Here is a 16,130-nt window from a genome sequence, read left to right as displayed (position 1 = left end):
AGCCAGGCTGAGACTTTGGTGCAGTAGAGACGGACTGCTTCACTGTTGGGGTGATGTTCTTTGGATTCAATGTTAAACCAAGGTTCCATCTGCTTGATTAACGATCCTATTGCACTATACAAATGAGGACACGGAGCTCTGATGTCCTCTGCCCAATCCCCTTTCTGTCAATTCACACCACTAAAATAGATTAACTGGTTATTCTCATTATATGTAGGAAGTTGCAATGTGCAAAACGGCTGGCAAGTACACCTACAGTAACAGCACTTCAAAGCAATTCACTGTATGCAGAGAGATTTGGAAGATGTAAGGAGCCACTATATCAATGCAACTTCTTTCTTTTACCTCTGCTCAATCTATCCTGTAATGAATTGAAACTTTGGGCTTCCAAGATTTTGATCCAAATGTAACCCATTTCAGCTGACCAAAAAATATTTTTTGTGTTGCACATGATGGGTACAGAGGTTTTCCTCCTACACCAAGAGGAACAATGCTTCACTCCTGTTTATCCAACAAACCTACTTCCCATAAAGCAGAGTGCAGACATTACCTAACATCAGAACACTCTTCACTCTTTCAGTGCACCATTTCTATTTCTCACCCTGGACTCACCAAGTCAATTAGTAACAAATCTATGGGTAGTTTTGTGCTGTGGACTTGTGCCTACTGATAAATGAATTAGATGTTTCCACTTGTAGAGAAGTCCAAAACTAGGGGCTATAAATACAAAATAGTTACTAATAAATCCAATAGGGAATTCAGGAGAAACTTCTTTACCCGGAGATTGGTTAGAATGTGGAACTTGCTACCACATGGAGTGGTGGAGGCGAAGAGCACAGATGCATTTAAGGGGAAGCTAGATAAACACGAGGGAGAAAGGAACAGGCAATACAGATACGGTTAGATGAAGCAGGATGGAAGAAGACTCGTGTGGAGCATAAACACCAGTACAGACCAGTTGGGCCGAATGGCCTGTTTCTATGCTGTAATTTCTGTCATTTCACTTGAAACCTCTTACAGCCAATAAGAGATGGTTATTGCATCAGTCTGGGATGGAGCTGAAGTCTCAGTTCTGAAAGGACAGCTGACCTACTGCACCAACACGTCCCCTCTTTTGAAGAGAATATGACTAGCCACTAAAGGCTGGATATAGTAAATTCTAGCCCAAGTCTGTTCATAGGGGACTCATTTCAGCTGCTGCAATATGTAGTTTATTTCCAAAAAGAAAAAAAAGATATAAATGCGAGTTGTTGCTGTTTGAGTTACCCAGCTGTGCTGAAATACTTGTATCAATTTCAGAGACGGAACATCTGAATTCCAATGTTTTTGACTTGTGAAGTTTTAATGTTGGAATAAGGCTCGAGTTAGTGTTGCCAACTCCAAAATCCTGCAGGGAAATCACGGCTTCAGTTCTGAAATGTGCTTTGCTGACGAAAATTAATTGAAAATTTCCATATGGCCCTCAGTGCCATCACAGGAGTGGAAAAAGTGGACTTCTATTTTAAAACAAAGAGGCTTCTTGTGGTCAGTTTGCATCTTCTATATTTTTGGATGGCAGAGTCAAAAATCAGACTGTCCAACCCAAAACTGGACGGGTGGTGACCCAAACTGGAGTTGCTACAATACTATAAGCAATCACACACACAGACAATACTTTAATGGCAAGGTTTAGCGTCTCTAATAAAGGATCATTTGCACAAGAGTTGCAAAAGCAACCAGGTATTCGCTAAATTTGTGGATGCAACCAAACTATGATGCACCCCCCCAACCACAGCTTCAATCAACACAGTCATTACAAATTTAAAGATCTGGCTACCAGCTGAACTGGCAGATGATGAGATCTGTGAAAAGAAGCAATACACCAGAGCTCCCAGAAATGTTTGAAAACTATAATTACGCTCTTTGGCAGGCATTTTTATAACCCTTACACAGATTCAAGCACAACAATTTTTTTGACAAATTTGATATGCTGTGCTCGACTTCAATAAATCGGTCACGGTTTTAAAAAAAGCCAGGAAAAGCTCTCAAAAACTGGATCAACCATAGTCCTACAGAGCCATACTGACTATAAGGGTCCCTGGATCAATCCCTGGGATGCAGAGAATGACCTGACTTCGCCACAGCCAGTAGTGGGAGCATTGCAATGGGCTAAGGTTGGGCTAAAAGGAAAACAAAAACAGGTGGATGGGGTCCCACTACGGATCACTATGCAGGTGTGTGTGTGTGTGTGTGTGTGTGTGTGTGTGTGTGTGCGCGCGCACACACACACACTTCAGGAGAGCACATCACAGGCAAATAAATTGCCAACACCTACAAGTCTAAACTCACACATGAAGATAACTACTCGGGTGAGGTACCAAAGGGCACCGGTGTACCAGACCCCAAGATGAGTCAGCACCGCAAGAGAAAATTGATGGGGTAAAAGGAAAAAAGAGAAACAAAGCATAAATTAGAATCACTGGGGATTCGCACACAGGTGTCAATTTACACTTAGCATCTTTGAAAATAACTATTTTTATTATTCCAGGGGCTGAAAATGGTGCAGCAGGAAAAAAAATGGAAATAAGGAGTCTGCTACGATTTTATTTAGAAATCAGATTGGCAAATGCATTCCACAGCTTCTTATGCAACTGTGTGTTCAGGAAAATAGCGCAAAATTACTTGTGTAGGTCTCTCTCTTCTCACTTTTTCTCTTAATGTAATGCTTAGAGAGTTAAGTTTATATAAGCATACGAAGATGACGAGCATGTCCCACACAGTCATGTTGCAATTAAGCATCATGGGGGCCCCCCACAGTGCTCCCACGCAGCAGTCATGTAATCTCCTCAGAGAAACGAAATAACAGAAACCTCCCACCATGCTCTTCTATGTTATCCTCTTCCTCGCCACCAATGAATCCATTGTGCAACTAGGAAGAAGCCAATTACATTACAAGAATGGCAAAGGGAATGGTGGGGGGGGGGGGGGGGGGGGGGGGGAAGTCGACAATAAGTATGCACAGATGCAAGACTTCTAATATATTACCTTGGTTAGTCCACACTGTGCACAGTTCTGGTCTCCATATTACCGAAGGGATATAGAAGCACTGGAGAAAGTGCAAAAAAGATTTACACGGGTGAAGCCAGAACTGAGAGGTTACAACTATCAGGGAAGACGGAACAGGCTGAGTCTCTTTTCTCTAGAAAAGAGAAGACTGAGGGGTGACCTGATAAGAGGTCTTTCAAATTAATGAAGGGTTCGATGGGGTAGACGTAGAGAAGATGTTTCCACTTGGTGGGAGCCCAAACCTAGAGGTCATAAATAAAAGTAATTCAGAAGAAGCTTCTTTACCCAGAGTGGTGAGAACATGGACTTTGCGACCACATGGAGGGCTTGAGGCGAATAGTACAGATGCATTTAAGGGGAATCAAGGTAAGTACATATGAGGGGGAAAAGGAATGGAAGGATATGTTGATAGGGTGACACGAGTGAGGTGATAGGGTGACACGAGTGAGGTGGTAGGAGGCTCGTGTGCAGCATCAGCACTGACATAGAGCACTTGGACCGAATCGCCTGTTTCGGTGCTGTGCAATTCTATTCTATGTAATATTGCTAGACGATCATCTACAGCATTGTATATTGGTAGTCAAGACAAACTGCGGTCTTCAAGCAAAGTGAGACTTAGAGGGCGGTGAATAATTGGACCATAAATATAATTCAGTCCCTATTTTAAAGTCATACATTCTTTCCATATTGTTATATATTTCCACTATAAATTCCTATGTCCACATTTATAATGGAATGCCTATGTAAACTTGCCATGCTCTAATTGCACCCTCTTGCCAGTGGTGGTGCTGCAGTACTTCCAATCATGAGGGGTGGGGAAGAGGATGCAATTACAGCATGATAAGTTTACCTGGCAGTTTCAACTTTAAATGTGGACAAGGAATTTATAATTAAGATGACAAGATGTGTGCAGATTTTTAATATATTATATAGGTATCACAAGCGAGTGCTTGTAGGTGCATGAAATAAATGATTTGTGCTCTATAATACTAGGACGTGCACAATGGATTCAACAAGACACACCTGACCTTTTAAACAACAAGTACATAGCACAGGACTTTCCGATGGGAATTACAGATAGTTCACAGCCGCGTTACACAAAATGTGAAAGACAGAATTAGAACAGTTCACCATTACAAATGAAAGTTTGAGCCCCAATTTTCCAAAGTGGAGAAAATGGGTTTGAACTGCCCTACTGCACAGACTCACCTGCATCCTCAGCATAGAAGTCTAGTCTGGCCTGGCCCAATTTTTTTCATTTCCTTAATTTGAATAGGCTACAAGCACAGCCACAGCTTGCTCAGGGAACTTAGCCTGTAGGCACACTTGGATGGGGAGCAGCTGTTAAAGGGCTGCAGCTAATCATTAAAGGGGGAGGAAAGTGGCCTAATTGATCACAATGGAGACATGTGGACAACATTTCTCCCTTTGGATCACTTTCTGCAGAAGGAATTACAATTTTCAACGTCAGAAGAGAGGGGGGCTGCTGGAGACTGCTCTCCATTAAAAGCATTGGTGCAAGCTGTATGAAGGGAGGTGAAAAGGAAAATCGATGGTTGCACACATTTCTCAGTGGGTTCAGCAGACATGGATGCAGAGGTCAGGCCTGGTCACCCAAGAGTAATTTCCTCCCTCCCCGCAGCCCCCGCCTAAGAACACAGCCACAGTCGACTGCTAGTTATGATGGCAGCATGACTGATTCTCAATAATGGCCAATGGTGTGCATAAAGGCACCACCTGAACATTGAGTGCAAACCTTTCCTCACATGTCCTTGACAGGGTGCACTTCATGCTCGACTGCCAAACCCCTTTTTTTTTTTAAATGAATAAATGAAGCCAAATTCCTCTCCCAAAGACATACCATTTTGGGTCTCTTTCCCTCAAGTTCCTCCGGGGATCATCACCGATTTGAACCTGGGAAACGTGATGCACTTTGCTTTAAAAAAAGCAATCTCTCCAGTAAAATTACAGATATGGTTCCCAGAGTGAATTCATTTTGGTTTAATTATGCAATTTTTAAAAAAAGACTTGGGGTGGGGTTAGGTTAGGATAGAGTACGCTGAACAAAACATACTCCCCTCTAGAGGTCCCTTTTTCATTCGAACAGTAGTCTTAACCCACCAGCCACTGGGGGAAACAGCATCCCCATTTCTGAAAGGAAATTAAGGTCTGATCTCCGAATTCTGGTCTTCTAGTAGGAACTGACTGGAGCAGTGTTTGTTCCTAAATTCTCCAACAAATCTGCAAAATATCATTCTAAAATGGCCTCAGATTTATCTTCCCCAACCCCTCCACTCCCTCACCCAAATAGACAAACAGCTCTTGCACAGCTATGTGCAATTTAGTGTCAAACAAAAACAATTACAGATCACTAGAAAAAAAGATTAGGATTGAAATTCAAGGCTGCTAAAAGATCCATTCCTGCAAGAGCACCAAAGGACCACAAATAACAGCAGACCGTCAACAGGCAACATCCCAACACATCAGCTCGTTTATAGAGCTCCAAGATTAGTTCAAGGACAAATGTTGGAGCGAATGTTAAAGAATGAGGCTGGTGGTGAAAGTGGGCGCTGAAGTGGGTTGCAACCTTACGCCCTAGGTGCAAATCCAGCCCACATTGATGGGATGAAACACTATCTGCTGGCAGTGCTGATTCATTTCCATGGGACATGGGTCTATAAGCACAAAACCATCCCTAACTTGGCACTAATCTCACTCAGAGGCCACAGGATAGCTGGTGTGTGAAATGGAAAAAAAGTCACATTGGTGTAGTAAGGGGGGCTGTTCTGAGATTGGGGATGAAGTACATTGTAAAGGGAGCTTTACTCTGTGCTATATCTGACCCAAGAGTGCTTCATATAGAAACTGGATGCCTGAAATGGGAACAGTTCCAATATCCCTCACCTTGACGAGCACAAAAAGTGACACTCAGCTCTCTCTCTCTATACCACATACCTTAATCTCACAACCATCTTTGTTGTCAGACTGACATTAAGTCATAGATGAGTCAGAATTTCCCACAATTTAAAGACAGAAACCATTGTTTCCAGCACCCACCAAAAAGCCTGCGACTAATTCCATTCGCCTCCTGCTCACTCAGACCAAACCACAGAGAGTACGCAATCTCCATGTTCTGTTTCACCAAGAGCCAAGCTTCAAACTGCATATCCTATCCATCACCAAGACTGTTTACTTCCACGTCAATGGCCATCTCCACCACGAATTTACCTCACACTCCTGCCAAACTCGTAGCTATGTCACCTCTGAACTCAACTTCTCCAAAGTTCTACTTGCCAACTTACCAATCTCCAGTCTCCATAAATCATCTAAACCTCTGGCTCTCGCATCCCGTTCCACGTGAAGACCCACTCACCCATCACCCGCAACTCTGCTGACCTACATTACAAAGAACATACAGCACAGAAACAGGCTATTTGGCCCAAAAGGCCCATGCCAGTGTTTATGCTCCACGTGAGCCTCCTCGCACCCTTCTTCATCTAACTCGACTATCAACATATCCTTCTATTCCCTTCTCCCTCATGCTTATTTGGCTACCCCTTAAATGCATCAATGCTATTTGCCTCAACTACCCCTTGTGGTAGCATGTTCCACATTCTCAGCACTCTCTGGGTGAAGAAGTTTCTCCTGAATTCCCTACCGGATATGTCAGTGACCATCTTATATTTATGGCCCCTAGTTCTGGCCTCCCCCGCAAGTGGAAACATCTTTTCCACGTCTATCCTATCAAACCCTTCCATTATCTTAAAGACCTCTATCAAGTTACCTCTTAAGCCTTCTCTTTTCTAGAGAAAAGAGTCCTAGCCTATTCAAGCTTTCCTGATAGGTATAACCTCTCATTTCTGGTGTCATCCTAGTAAATCTTTTTTGCACCTTCTCCAGTGCCTTGCTATCCTTTTCACAATGTGGAGACCAGAACTGTGCAGTGCTCCAAATGTGGTCTAACCAAAGTTCTGTATAAGTTTAGCATAAATTCTATGCTTTTCAATTTTTTTTATTCGTTCATAGGATGTGGACATCACTGGCGAGGCCAGCATTTATTGTCCATCCATAATTGCCCTTGAGAAGGTGGTGGTGAGCCGCCTTCTTGAACCGCTGCAGTACGTGTGGTGAAGGTTCTCCCAGTGCTGTTAGGTAGGGAGTTCCAGGATTTTGACCCAGCAACGACGAAGGAACGGCGATATATTTCCAAGTCAGGATGGTGTGTGACTTGGAGAGGAACGTGCAGGTGGTGTTCCTATGTGCCTACTGCCCTTGTCCTTCTAGGTGGTAGAGGTTGCGGGTTTGGGAAGTGATGTCAATCCTTTTATCCCTCTGGAAATGAACCCCAGTGCTTGGTTTGCTTTTTTTAAAATGGTCTTATTAGCATCCCATCACCCAGCAGATCAAATTCAAAACCCTCGTCCTAGTCTACAAATCGCTCCAGGGGCTCACCCCACCTTACCTCTGCAACCTCCTCCAGCCTGATGTCCACTCTAATGTCCTCCAGACCTCTAACTCTGTCCTGCTGTTCATCCCTCCTCCCTCCATTTTCAACTCCCTCCACAAACCTGTCTGCCGGTCGATCTCCGTCCCACTTTAAAAGTCTTCTCAAAACATATCTCTTCACCCAAGCTTTTGGAAACCTCCTGCAAACACTCTGCTGCCCACACCTATTTCTTCTCTTATGAAATGTCTTGGGACATTTTTCTCTGCTAAAGGCACTATAGAAATGCAATTTGTTGCTGAAGAATGAACAGTAGATTTCTGTCAGACACTTACCAGAAGACTTCATTACAGCGGCTGCACTGCACACGCCTGGCCTTGGGTTCTTGTACCTGGATCACCATTGGACAGTCAGCACCTGGACATAGCTGCAGCTGATAATGGCTCTATTTTAAGAACAACCAAAGCAACAATTAGCTGAGAGAAAGTAGCGTGATCCTTTCGGATTCAACAACAACTTGCATTTATATAGCGTCATTAATGCAGGAAAACGCCCCAAGGCGCTTCGCAGGAGCAAAATCAGAATAAAATTGACACAGGTTGCGTCTTTTGGACAAACTTGGCCCAAGCCAGGTACAGCTGAGATCACCGAAGGAAAAAAAGAGGACAAGTTGCATTAATATAGCAGCTCAGCACGTCTCAAAGCACTTCCCACACAATGAATAATTTTCGAGTGCAGTGACTTCTTCTGTACAGAAATGCAGGAAGCATTTTTCACATAACAAGATCTGGTTATAGTGCAGCCCAGAGCCAATATTTCAGGAAGTCCTTTTCTGAGGGGATGGAGGTGTCTCTGGAGAATCCATGGAACCTAGCCAATCACGCAGTGGCAGCAGCCGCTGGCAGAGATTTTTTTTACTGGTTCTGGCGGCATCAGGTCAGGTGCCACATCACTCTGAAGCACTGGCTCACATTATCTGAAATCACATGGGCCACTCCCAGTACCTCGGTCACCAGAGTGGCTCAAAAAAGGGGAGCATAAAACTAACGTGATGGATCGTCATATGCCCAAAACTAAAACCATCTCCAAATGGGCACAAAATAATGTAGTAAATTATCAAATGGTGAGTACTTGTGTGTAGAAAAGTACGTTTCCCTCAGCTATTCCTTGTCATTTAAAAAGTTTCATTTTGATGCAAAAACACTGCTGCAAAGAACAAACTTGCATTTATGTAGCACCTTTCACGCCCTCAGGATGTCCCAAAGTGCTTCACGACCAATTAAACACGTTTGAAGTGTAGCTACTGTTGTAATGTAGGAAAACGCAGCAGCCAATTTGCGCACAGCAAGATCCCACAAACCGCAACGAGATCATGATCAGGCAATCATTTTTTGATGTTGGTAGAAGTATAAATCTTGGCCAGGACTCCCCTGTTCTTGTTCGAATAGTGCCATGGGATCTTTGACATGTACACAAGGGGGAAGATGGGACCTCGGTTTAACGTTTCATCCGAAAGACAGCACATCTGAAAGTGCAGCACTCCCTCACTGCTGCAATGAAGTGTCAGACGTTATGTGCTCAAGTCTCAGAGTAGGGCTTGCACACATGACCTTCTGCCTCGGAGGCAAGAATGCTACCACTTAAGAGATTATGTTCTTGAGTATCAGCAGATAAGATACAATACGGTGTAAAGAATGCTAAATGGCAAGGTTTGACGTCCAAGGCCTTCGACCGGAAATTACACTAATCTTTTTATAAATAGTAAAACAATTCAGTAGGAAGAAAACTCATACAATGATTATTCAGCGGCGTCACAGTGCTACAGGCATGTAGAAGGGGCAGATACTGTACCAGATTATAACACAACCTCGCTGAGTTGGCCACTTCTCCAGTTTCATTAAAGTAAAGAACACTACTGACAGAAATTACGCACAAGCTGCATTACACTTTTTTTCCTGGTGTCTCACTACATTTTACCACACACTTGTTCCATTAAAGCAAAGTTCTTTTGTACGTATGGACATGAGGCCAGGCCCACGCATGTGTTGTTTCTATTTTTGGCACTTCTCCCCACTCTGACACTCGACCAGAAATATTACATATTAAAATAGCTTTGTTACTAGCCATCTGAAGAGGTGATCACCGTGTGAAAATTAACTTGCTATTTCAATAACCTCTGAAGAAATGCTTTAATTTACACCAAACCTGAACAGTATGTTCCACAGAGAACACTTTTAAAAATAATTTCAATACTGACATTTCTTATGTAGAAACTTGCATTAGGAAACGAGTGGATGCAATGTGTCAGAACAATTTCTCATGTCTCTGGGACCCATCCTGGATTTATTGAATTTAATTTTGTAATTTCATTAAAAATGCAAAGCACTGGGGTTCATTTCTAGAGGAAGAGAATGCAAAAGCAGAGAAGTTATGTTAAACTTATATAGAACTTGGTTGGACCACACTTGGGAGTATTGTGCACAGTTCTGGCCACCGTAATACAAAAAGGATGTAGAGGCATTGGAGAGGGTGCAAAAAAGATTTACTAGGATGATACCATAACTGAGAGAATATCCTTATCAGGACAGGCTGGGGCTCTTTTCTCTGGAAAAGAGAATGCTGAAGGGTGACCTAATAGAGGTATTTAAAATTATGAAGCGGTTTGATAGGGTAGACTTAGAGAAGAAGATGTTATAAAAACAGAAAATGCTGGAAAAGCTCAGCAAGTGAGGCAGCATCCGTGGAGAAAGAAACAGTTAATGTTTCAGATTGATGACCTTTCGTCAGAACTGTACAGATGATGTTTCCACTTGTGGGGGAGTCCAAAACTAGGGGTCATAAATAAAAGTTAGTCACGAATAAATCCAATAAGGAATTCAGGAGAAACTTCTTTAATCAGAGTGTGGAGAGAATGTGGAAATCGCTACCACAAGGAGCAGTTAAGGCGAATAGCATAGATGCATTTAAGGGGAAGCTAGATAAGTACATGAGGGAGAAAGGAATAGAACGATATGCTGATAGGGTGAGATGAAGTGGAGTGGGATGAGGCTCGTGTGCAGCATAAACACCGGCACAGACCAGTTGGACCGAATGGCCTGTTCCTGTGCTGTAAATTCTATGTAATCTACGTATGTTTGAATGAAGCCATCAACATCGCTGGATTTTTAAAAATTAATTCTCCAGATGTGGGTGCCCCTAGATGCCCGAGGTTTTGGTGGGCTGCCCTCTTGAACCGCTGTTTTGTTCTTTTGCTCTAACATCAAGTATCTTCAATTTTCGACAGAAACATGAAAGGGAAACCGTTAACTAGAAAGAACAGTTTTCTTTTGAGAACATCACATGCACTTCATGGTAGCACTGTCGGAAGAGCAAGTGAAGGTTATTTCCTGACCACGGAAAGAACAACTGGAGCCTATAGCAATCTTGCCAGACACGGCATTTGATGCTCAAGATCAGAATGAAAAACAGAATGAATCAGCAATACGGTCAGAGCTCTTCCAGAGTCCGAACATCTGCCAAAGTGACAGAACTATTTGCAAATTCTGAGATTTTCAGTCCCTGCAGATCTTCAAACAGATGGTCCAACTTAAGAGTCAAGGTGACAAAATTTACCAGTTCATCCAGCCAGCCTGGCCACATGGTTTTGACAAAAAAACAGAACAAACTTCAAATAATAAAGCACTGAAAAGTTAGTGCCATACTTAGGGAGTGGGGATTATTGTTCCTTTCAGGGATGTGTGTGCTGGGTCAGAGGTGTCTGTGGCAGGGAGTCGATCAATTTCCTGCTCTTTGCATCCAATGTCTGTATCGAGAATTCCCAGGTCAAGTATTGTGCGAATCAGATGCAGAATGAAGCTCCTTCCACTTTTCCAACCCCAAGCTGGTAAGTGTGAACACAATCCACTCACCAACCACATAATCCGAGTGGCAGTTTAATACTGAATCACTGGCTGATTTTTTTTTTGTTGCTGTGGACAGAACACGGAGGCTATTAAAAACACCCAAGACCGACTGCAGTCAGCAGAGATTAGGAAAAACTCATTCCATCAGTCACTGGTGGATTTAAGCGCTATTAATGAACAGCAAGGGTTGCTGAGGCAAAACTGTTATCGAACAATATTTGAGTGCCCAAGACTCGAGAGTAAATTTAACGGGGAGCCGGGAATAGAGTGGGGGTGTGGAGGGGGGGGCGATGGGGGGGGGGGGGGGGGGGGGGGGGGGAGTTGCACAGCACACGGGACGGGCGGACAAGAGGGTGGGGGCGGTGGACGGACACGGGGGTGGGGGCGGTGGACGGACACGGGGGTGGGGGCGGTGGACGGACACGGGGGTGGGGGCGGTGGACGGACACGGGGGTGGGGGGCGGTGGACGGACACGGGGGTGGGGGGCGGTGGACGGACACGGGGGTGGGGGGCGGTGGACGGACACGGGGGTGGGGGGCGGTGGACGGACACGGGGGTGGGGGGCGGTGGACGGACACGGGGGTGGGGGGCGGTGGACGGACACGGGGGTGGGGGGCGGTGGACGGACACGGGGGTGGGGGGCGGTGGACGGACACGGGGGTGGGGGCGGGGGCATTCGCATGTGTGGGATCGTTGCAGGTAGGCTTGTTGGGCCTGGAGGAAACACTCCTGCTCCTCCTGGTCCACAAGCAGTGCAATAAAGGCACTTACCTGTTGCTCCAGGCCTTCTCGCCTCCTCTTAGTGGGGTGAAGCAGAAGGACCGGGAATCCGGGCCCCCAAGAGTTAAAAATAAAAAAAACCTATTAAAAGTAGGCCTGCAGCCTTCTTAAAAGATTTTACTTACCGACCCGCCTCCTGGGAGCGGGTTGGTCACCCGCCCCTCGACCCGCCTCCGTTAAAACCGGAAGCGGGCGGGTTGGGGTCGGATTTTAGGTTTTTTTTTACAATTGTTACCTTCCCACCCGCACCCAGCCCGTCCATTCACGGGGTTAAAATTTACCCCTTGAAGTCAGAGCTGAACAGCCTCAACTCAAAAGCAATGGTACCTGCAACTTTTGTTCGAAGCTCACAAGAACACAACTTTTAAGAACAAGGCCAATAGGTACAAACAAACCCATTTCTTCTTCAAATATCAAGCCCACCTTCCTCTTGCACTCTTCAATAAATTCTTTCTCCAGGGAAGAGGGAATGAAGCTGGGCAGGTGGAAGGACTATCAATGGGAGAGCATTTTGGTGGTAGTGATCATAATTCAGTTAGATTTAGCATAGTTATGGAAAAGGACAAAGATAAAACAGGAGTAAAAGTTCTAAATTGGGGAACGGCCAATTTTACTAAGCTGAGAAGTGATTTAGCAAAAGTGGACTGGAAACAGCTACTTGAAGGTATATCAGTGTCATAACAGTGGGAGGCATTCAAAGGGGAGATTCAAGGGGTTCAGGTTAAACATGTTCCCACAAAGAAAAAGGATGGGAATGCCAAATCTAGAGCCCCTTGGATGACGAGGAGCGTACAGGGTAAGATAAGACAAAAAAGGGAAGCTGATATCAGACATTGAGAGCTCGATACTGCAGAAAGCCTAGATGAGTATAGAAAGTGCAGGGGTGAAATTAAAAAGGAAATTAGGAAAGCAAAGAGAAGGCATGAAAAAATACTGGCAAGTAAAATTAAGGAAAACTCAAAAATGTTTTATAAATACACAAAGAACAAGAGGATAACTAAGGAAAGAGAAGGACCTATTAGAGACCAAAAAGGTAACCTGTGTTTGGAGGCGGAAGACGTGGGTACGGTTCTTAATGAATACTTTGCATCTGTCTTCACAAAAGAGGGGGACAATGCAGACATTATAGTTAAGGAGGAGTGTGAAATATTGGACGGGATAAACAATGAGAGAGGAAGTATTAAGGGGTTTAGCATCTTTGGAAGTAGATAAATCGCCAGGCCCGGATGAAATATATCCCAAGCTGTTAAAAAAAAAGCAATGGAGGAAATAGCGGAGGCTCTGACCATCATTTTCCAATCCTCCCTGGCTACAGGCGTGGTCCCGGAGGATTGGAGGACTGCTAACATTGTACCGTTGTTTAAAATGGGAGAAAAGGATAGACGTAGTAATTACAGGCCAGTGAGTCTAACTTCGGTGGTGAGAAAATTATTGGAATCAATTCCGAGAGACAGTATTAATCGTCGTTTAGAAAGGCATGGATTAATCAAGGACAGTCAGCATGGATTTGTTATGGGAAGGTCGTGTCGGACTAACGACCGAATTTTTTGTGGAGGTGACAAGGAGGGCCGATGAGGGTAGTGCGTTTCATGTAGTCTACATGGATTTTAGCAAGGCTTGTGACAAAATCCCACATGGCAGGCTGGTCAAAAAAGTAAAAGCCCATGGGATCTAAGGGAAAGTGGCAAATTGGATCCAAATTTGGCTCAGTGGCAGGAAGCAAAGGGTAATGGTCGACGGGTGTTTTTGTGACTGGAAGGCTGTTTCCAGTGGGGTTCCGCAGGACTCAGCACTAGGTCCCTTGCATTTTGTGGCATATATTAACGATTTAGACTTAAATGTAGGGGGCATGATTAAGAAGCTTGCAGATGATACAAAAATTGGCTGTGTGGTTGATAGTATTGAAGAAATTGTAGACTGCAGGAAGATATCAATGGACTGGTCAGGTGGGCAGAAAAGTGGCAAATGGAATTCAATCCGGAGAAGTGTGAGGTAGTGCATTTGGGGACGGCAAACAAGGCAAGGGAATACACAATAAATGGGAAGATACCGAGAGGTGTAGAGGAACAGAGAGACCTTTAAGTGTATGTCCACAGATTCCTGAAGGTAGCAGGACAGGTAGATAAGATGGTTAAGAAGGCATATGGGATACTTTCCTTTAGTAGCCTAGACACAGAATATAAGAGCAGGGAGGTTATGCTAGAACTGTATAAAACATCAGTTAGATCACAGCTTGATTACTACATACAGTTCTGGTCACCACATTACAGGAAATATATGATCGCACTAGAGAGGGTACAGAGGAGATTTACGAGGATGTTGCCAGGACTGGAGAATTTTAGCTATGAGGAAAGAATGGATAGGCTGGGGTTGTTCTCTTTGGAACAGAGGAGGTTGAGGGGTGATTTAATTGGGGTGTACAAAATTATGATGGGCCTAGATAGAGTAAACAGGAAGGACCTATTTCCCTTAGCAGAGAAGTCAATAACCAAGGGACATAGATTTAAAGTAATTGGTAGAAAGATTAGAGGGGAGCTGAGGAAAAATGTTTTCACCCACAGGGGGGTGAGGGTCTGAAATTCACTACCTGAAAGGGCGGTAGAGGCAGAAACCTTCATCACTTTTAAAAAGTACTTGGATATGCACTTGAAGTGCCATAACCTACAAGGCTACGGACCAAGTGCTGGAAAGTGGGATTAGGCTGGGTAGCTCTTTTTCGACCAGCACGGACACGATGGGCCAAACGGCCTCCTTCTGTGCCGTAAATTTTCTATGATTCAAGAGGCTGCAGAGACAGGGTGCAGCAAGGCCAAGGAGACACTTAGAAACTAGGACAAGGATTTTGAAATCAATGCGCTGTACATGAAGTCAGCAAAGACAGGTGACAGGTGAGCAGGACTTTCTACCGACTAGAATGTGGGTATCATAGTTCTGTATGAGTTGGAGCTTGTACAGGGTGAAGCTTGGGAGGTCAGTTCGGAAGAAAAAAAAAGAGCTGAGTGGGACAAAACAATGGATGAGGATTTCAGCGGCAATGTAACAAAGGTGGAAATCAGCAGCCTGGGTACAACATTTGAAGCTAATGGAAACAATCCGGTTAATAAGCTGGAAATTAATTTATACCCTCTTAGAAATCTAATTAATAGGGCACCATTAGCTCCTGCCGACTTCCCACACTGACTGGCAGCCAGAGAAGAAATCTGGTCATCAGTGCAAGACAACTGGTTGTTGCTGCTGTCAATCAACTCATTTGGCCACCAGAAACCACCAGGCAAAGGCAGATTACCTGTTGCAAAGACCACTGATCACATCTAATGATTTAAAAGCATTTTCAGAGACAACTCGAGCGGCAGAAGCTGAAATCAACAAGTGCAGCAGATAAATAACCGGCAGCCAATTGTTGCTGGCGAGTCAGGTCGTGCACAGAGGCTGAAAAAGTAATCAGAGGGGAGGCTGAAGTGTACAAAACAAACTCCAGGACTTTGAGAGGGGTTAAGCCTTTGGGAATTTCTAACAGACACTTGTCAATATTTTTATCTCCCTGGAAATTATTTGTTCTAGTGTGTTTATGTCATAAACTATACTTTTTAATCCTGCATTGACTGGCTGAGGAAATGTGGAAGCTACGTGAAATTGAGAAAAATTGCTAGGAGTGATCGGATTGTTTCCATTTTGCAGCAGTTTCTGGCTCCTGATTGATGGCTTTGAAAGAAAGGAGTGATTTGATTGTTTGGTTTTCCAGGTCTTGGTGGCTCATGATTGATCGGTTGACATTAGGAAAACCTATCAGCCTGGTTAAATAAACTGATTAGCTCAAACTGGTGAAAGTGCAATAGGGGAGAAGAAGAGAAGAGGGAGGTGGAAGGAGAGACTGAGAAATATATTTTTAAATGTAAAATGAGAAAGCAATCTGAATAAGTGTTCTCCCTAGACCATTTCCCCTTTAATTACATGCATG

General features: G+C 44.1%; 1 protein-coding gene across 2 annotated transcripts in view; it reads right to left on the bottom strand.

The window, feature by feature from the left end:
- Positions 1–16,130, bottom strand: part of arih2 (ariadne homolog 2 (Drosophila)) — a 75,224-nt gene that overhangs the window by 19,084 nt on the left and 40,010 nt on the right. For both annotated transcript variants that reach the window (XM_067998428.1, XM_067998427.1), the window contains one exon: positions 7,825–7,934. In XM_067998428.1, coding sequence (XP_067854529.1) covers positions 7,825–7,934 — 110 coding nt within the window. The remainder of the gene's footprint in view (positions 1–7,824; positions 7,935–16,130) is intronic.

The sequence above is a fragment of the Heptranchias perlo genome, chromosome 17 (assembly GCF_035084215.1).
Source record: "Heptranchias perlo isolate sHepPer1 chromosome 17, sHepPer1.hap1, whole genome shotgun sequence".
Taxonomy (NCBI): Eukaryota; Metazoa; Chordata; class Chondrichthyes; order Hexanchiformes; family Hexanchidae; genus Heptranchias; species Heptranchias perlo.
This window is presented reverse-complemented; position numbering and strand designations above follow the sequence as displayed.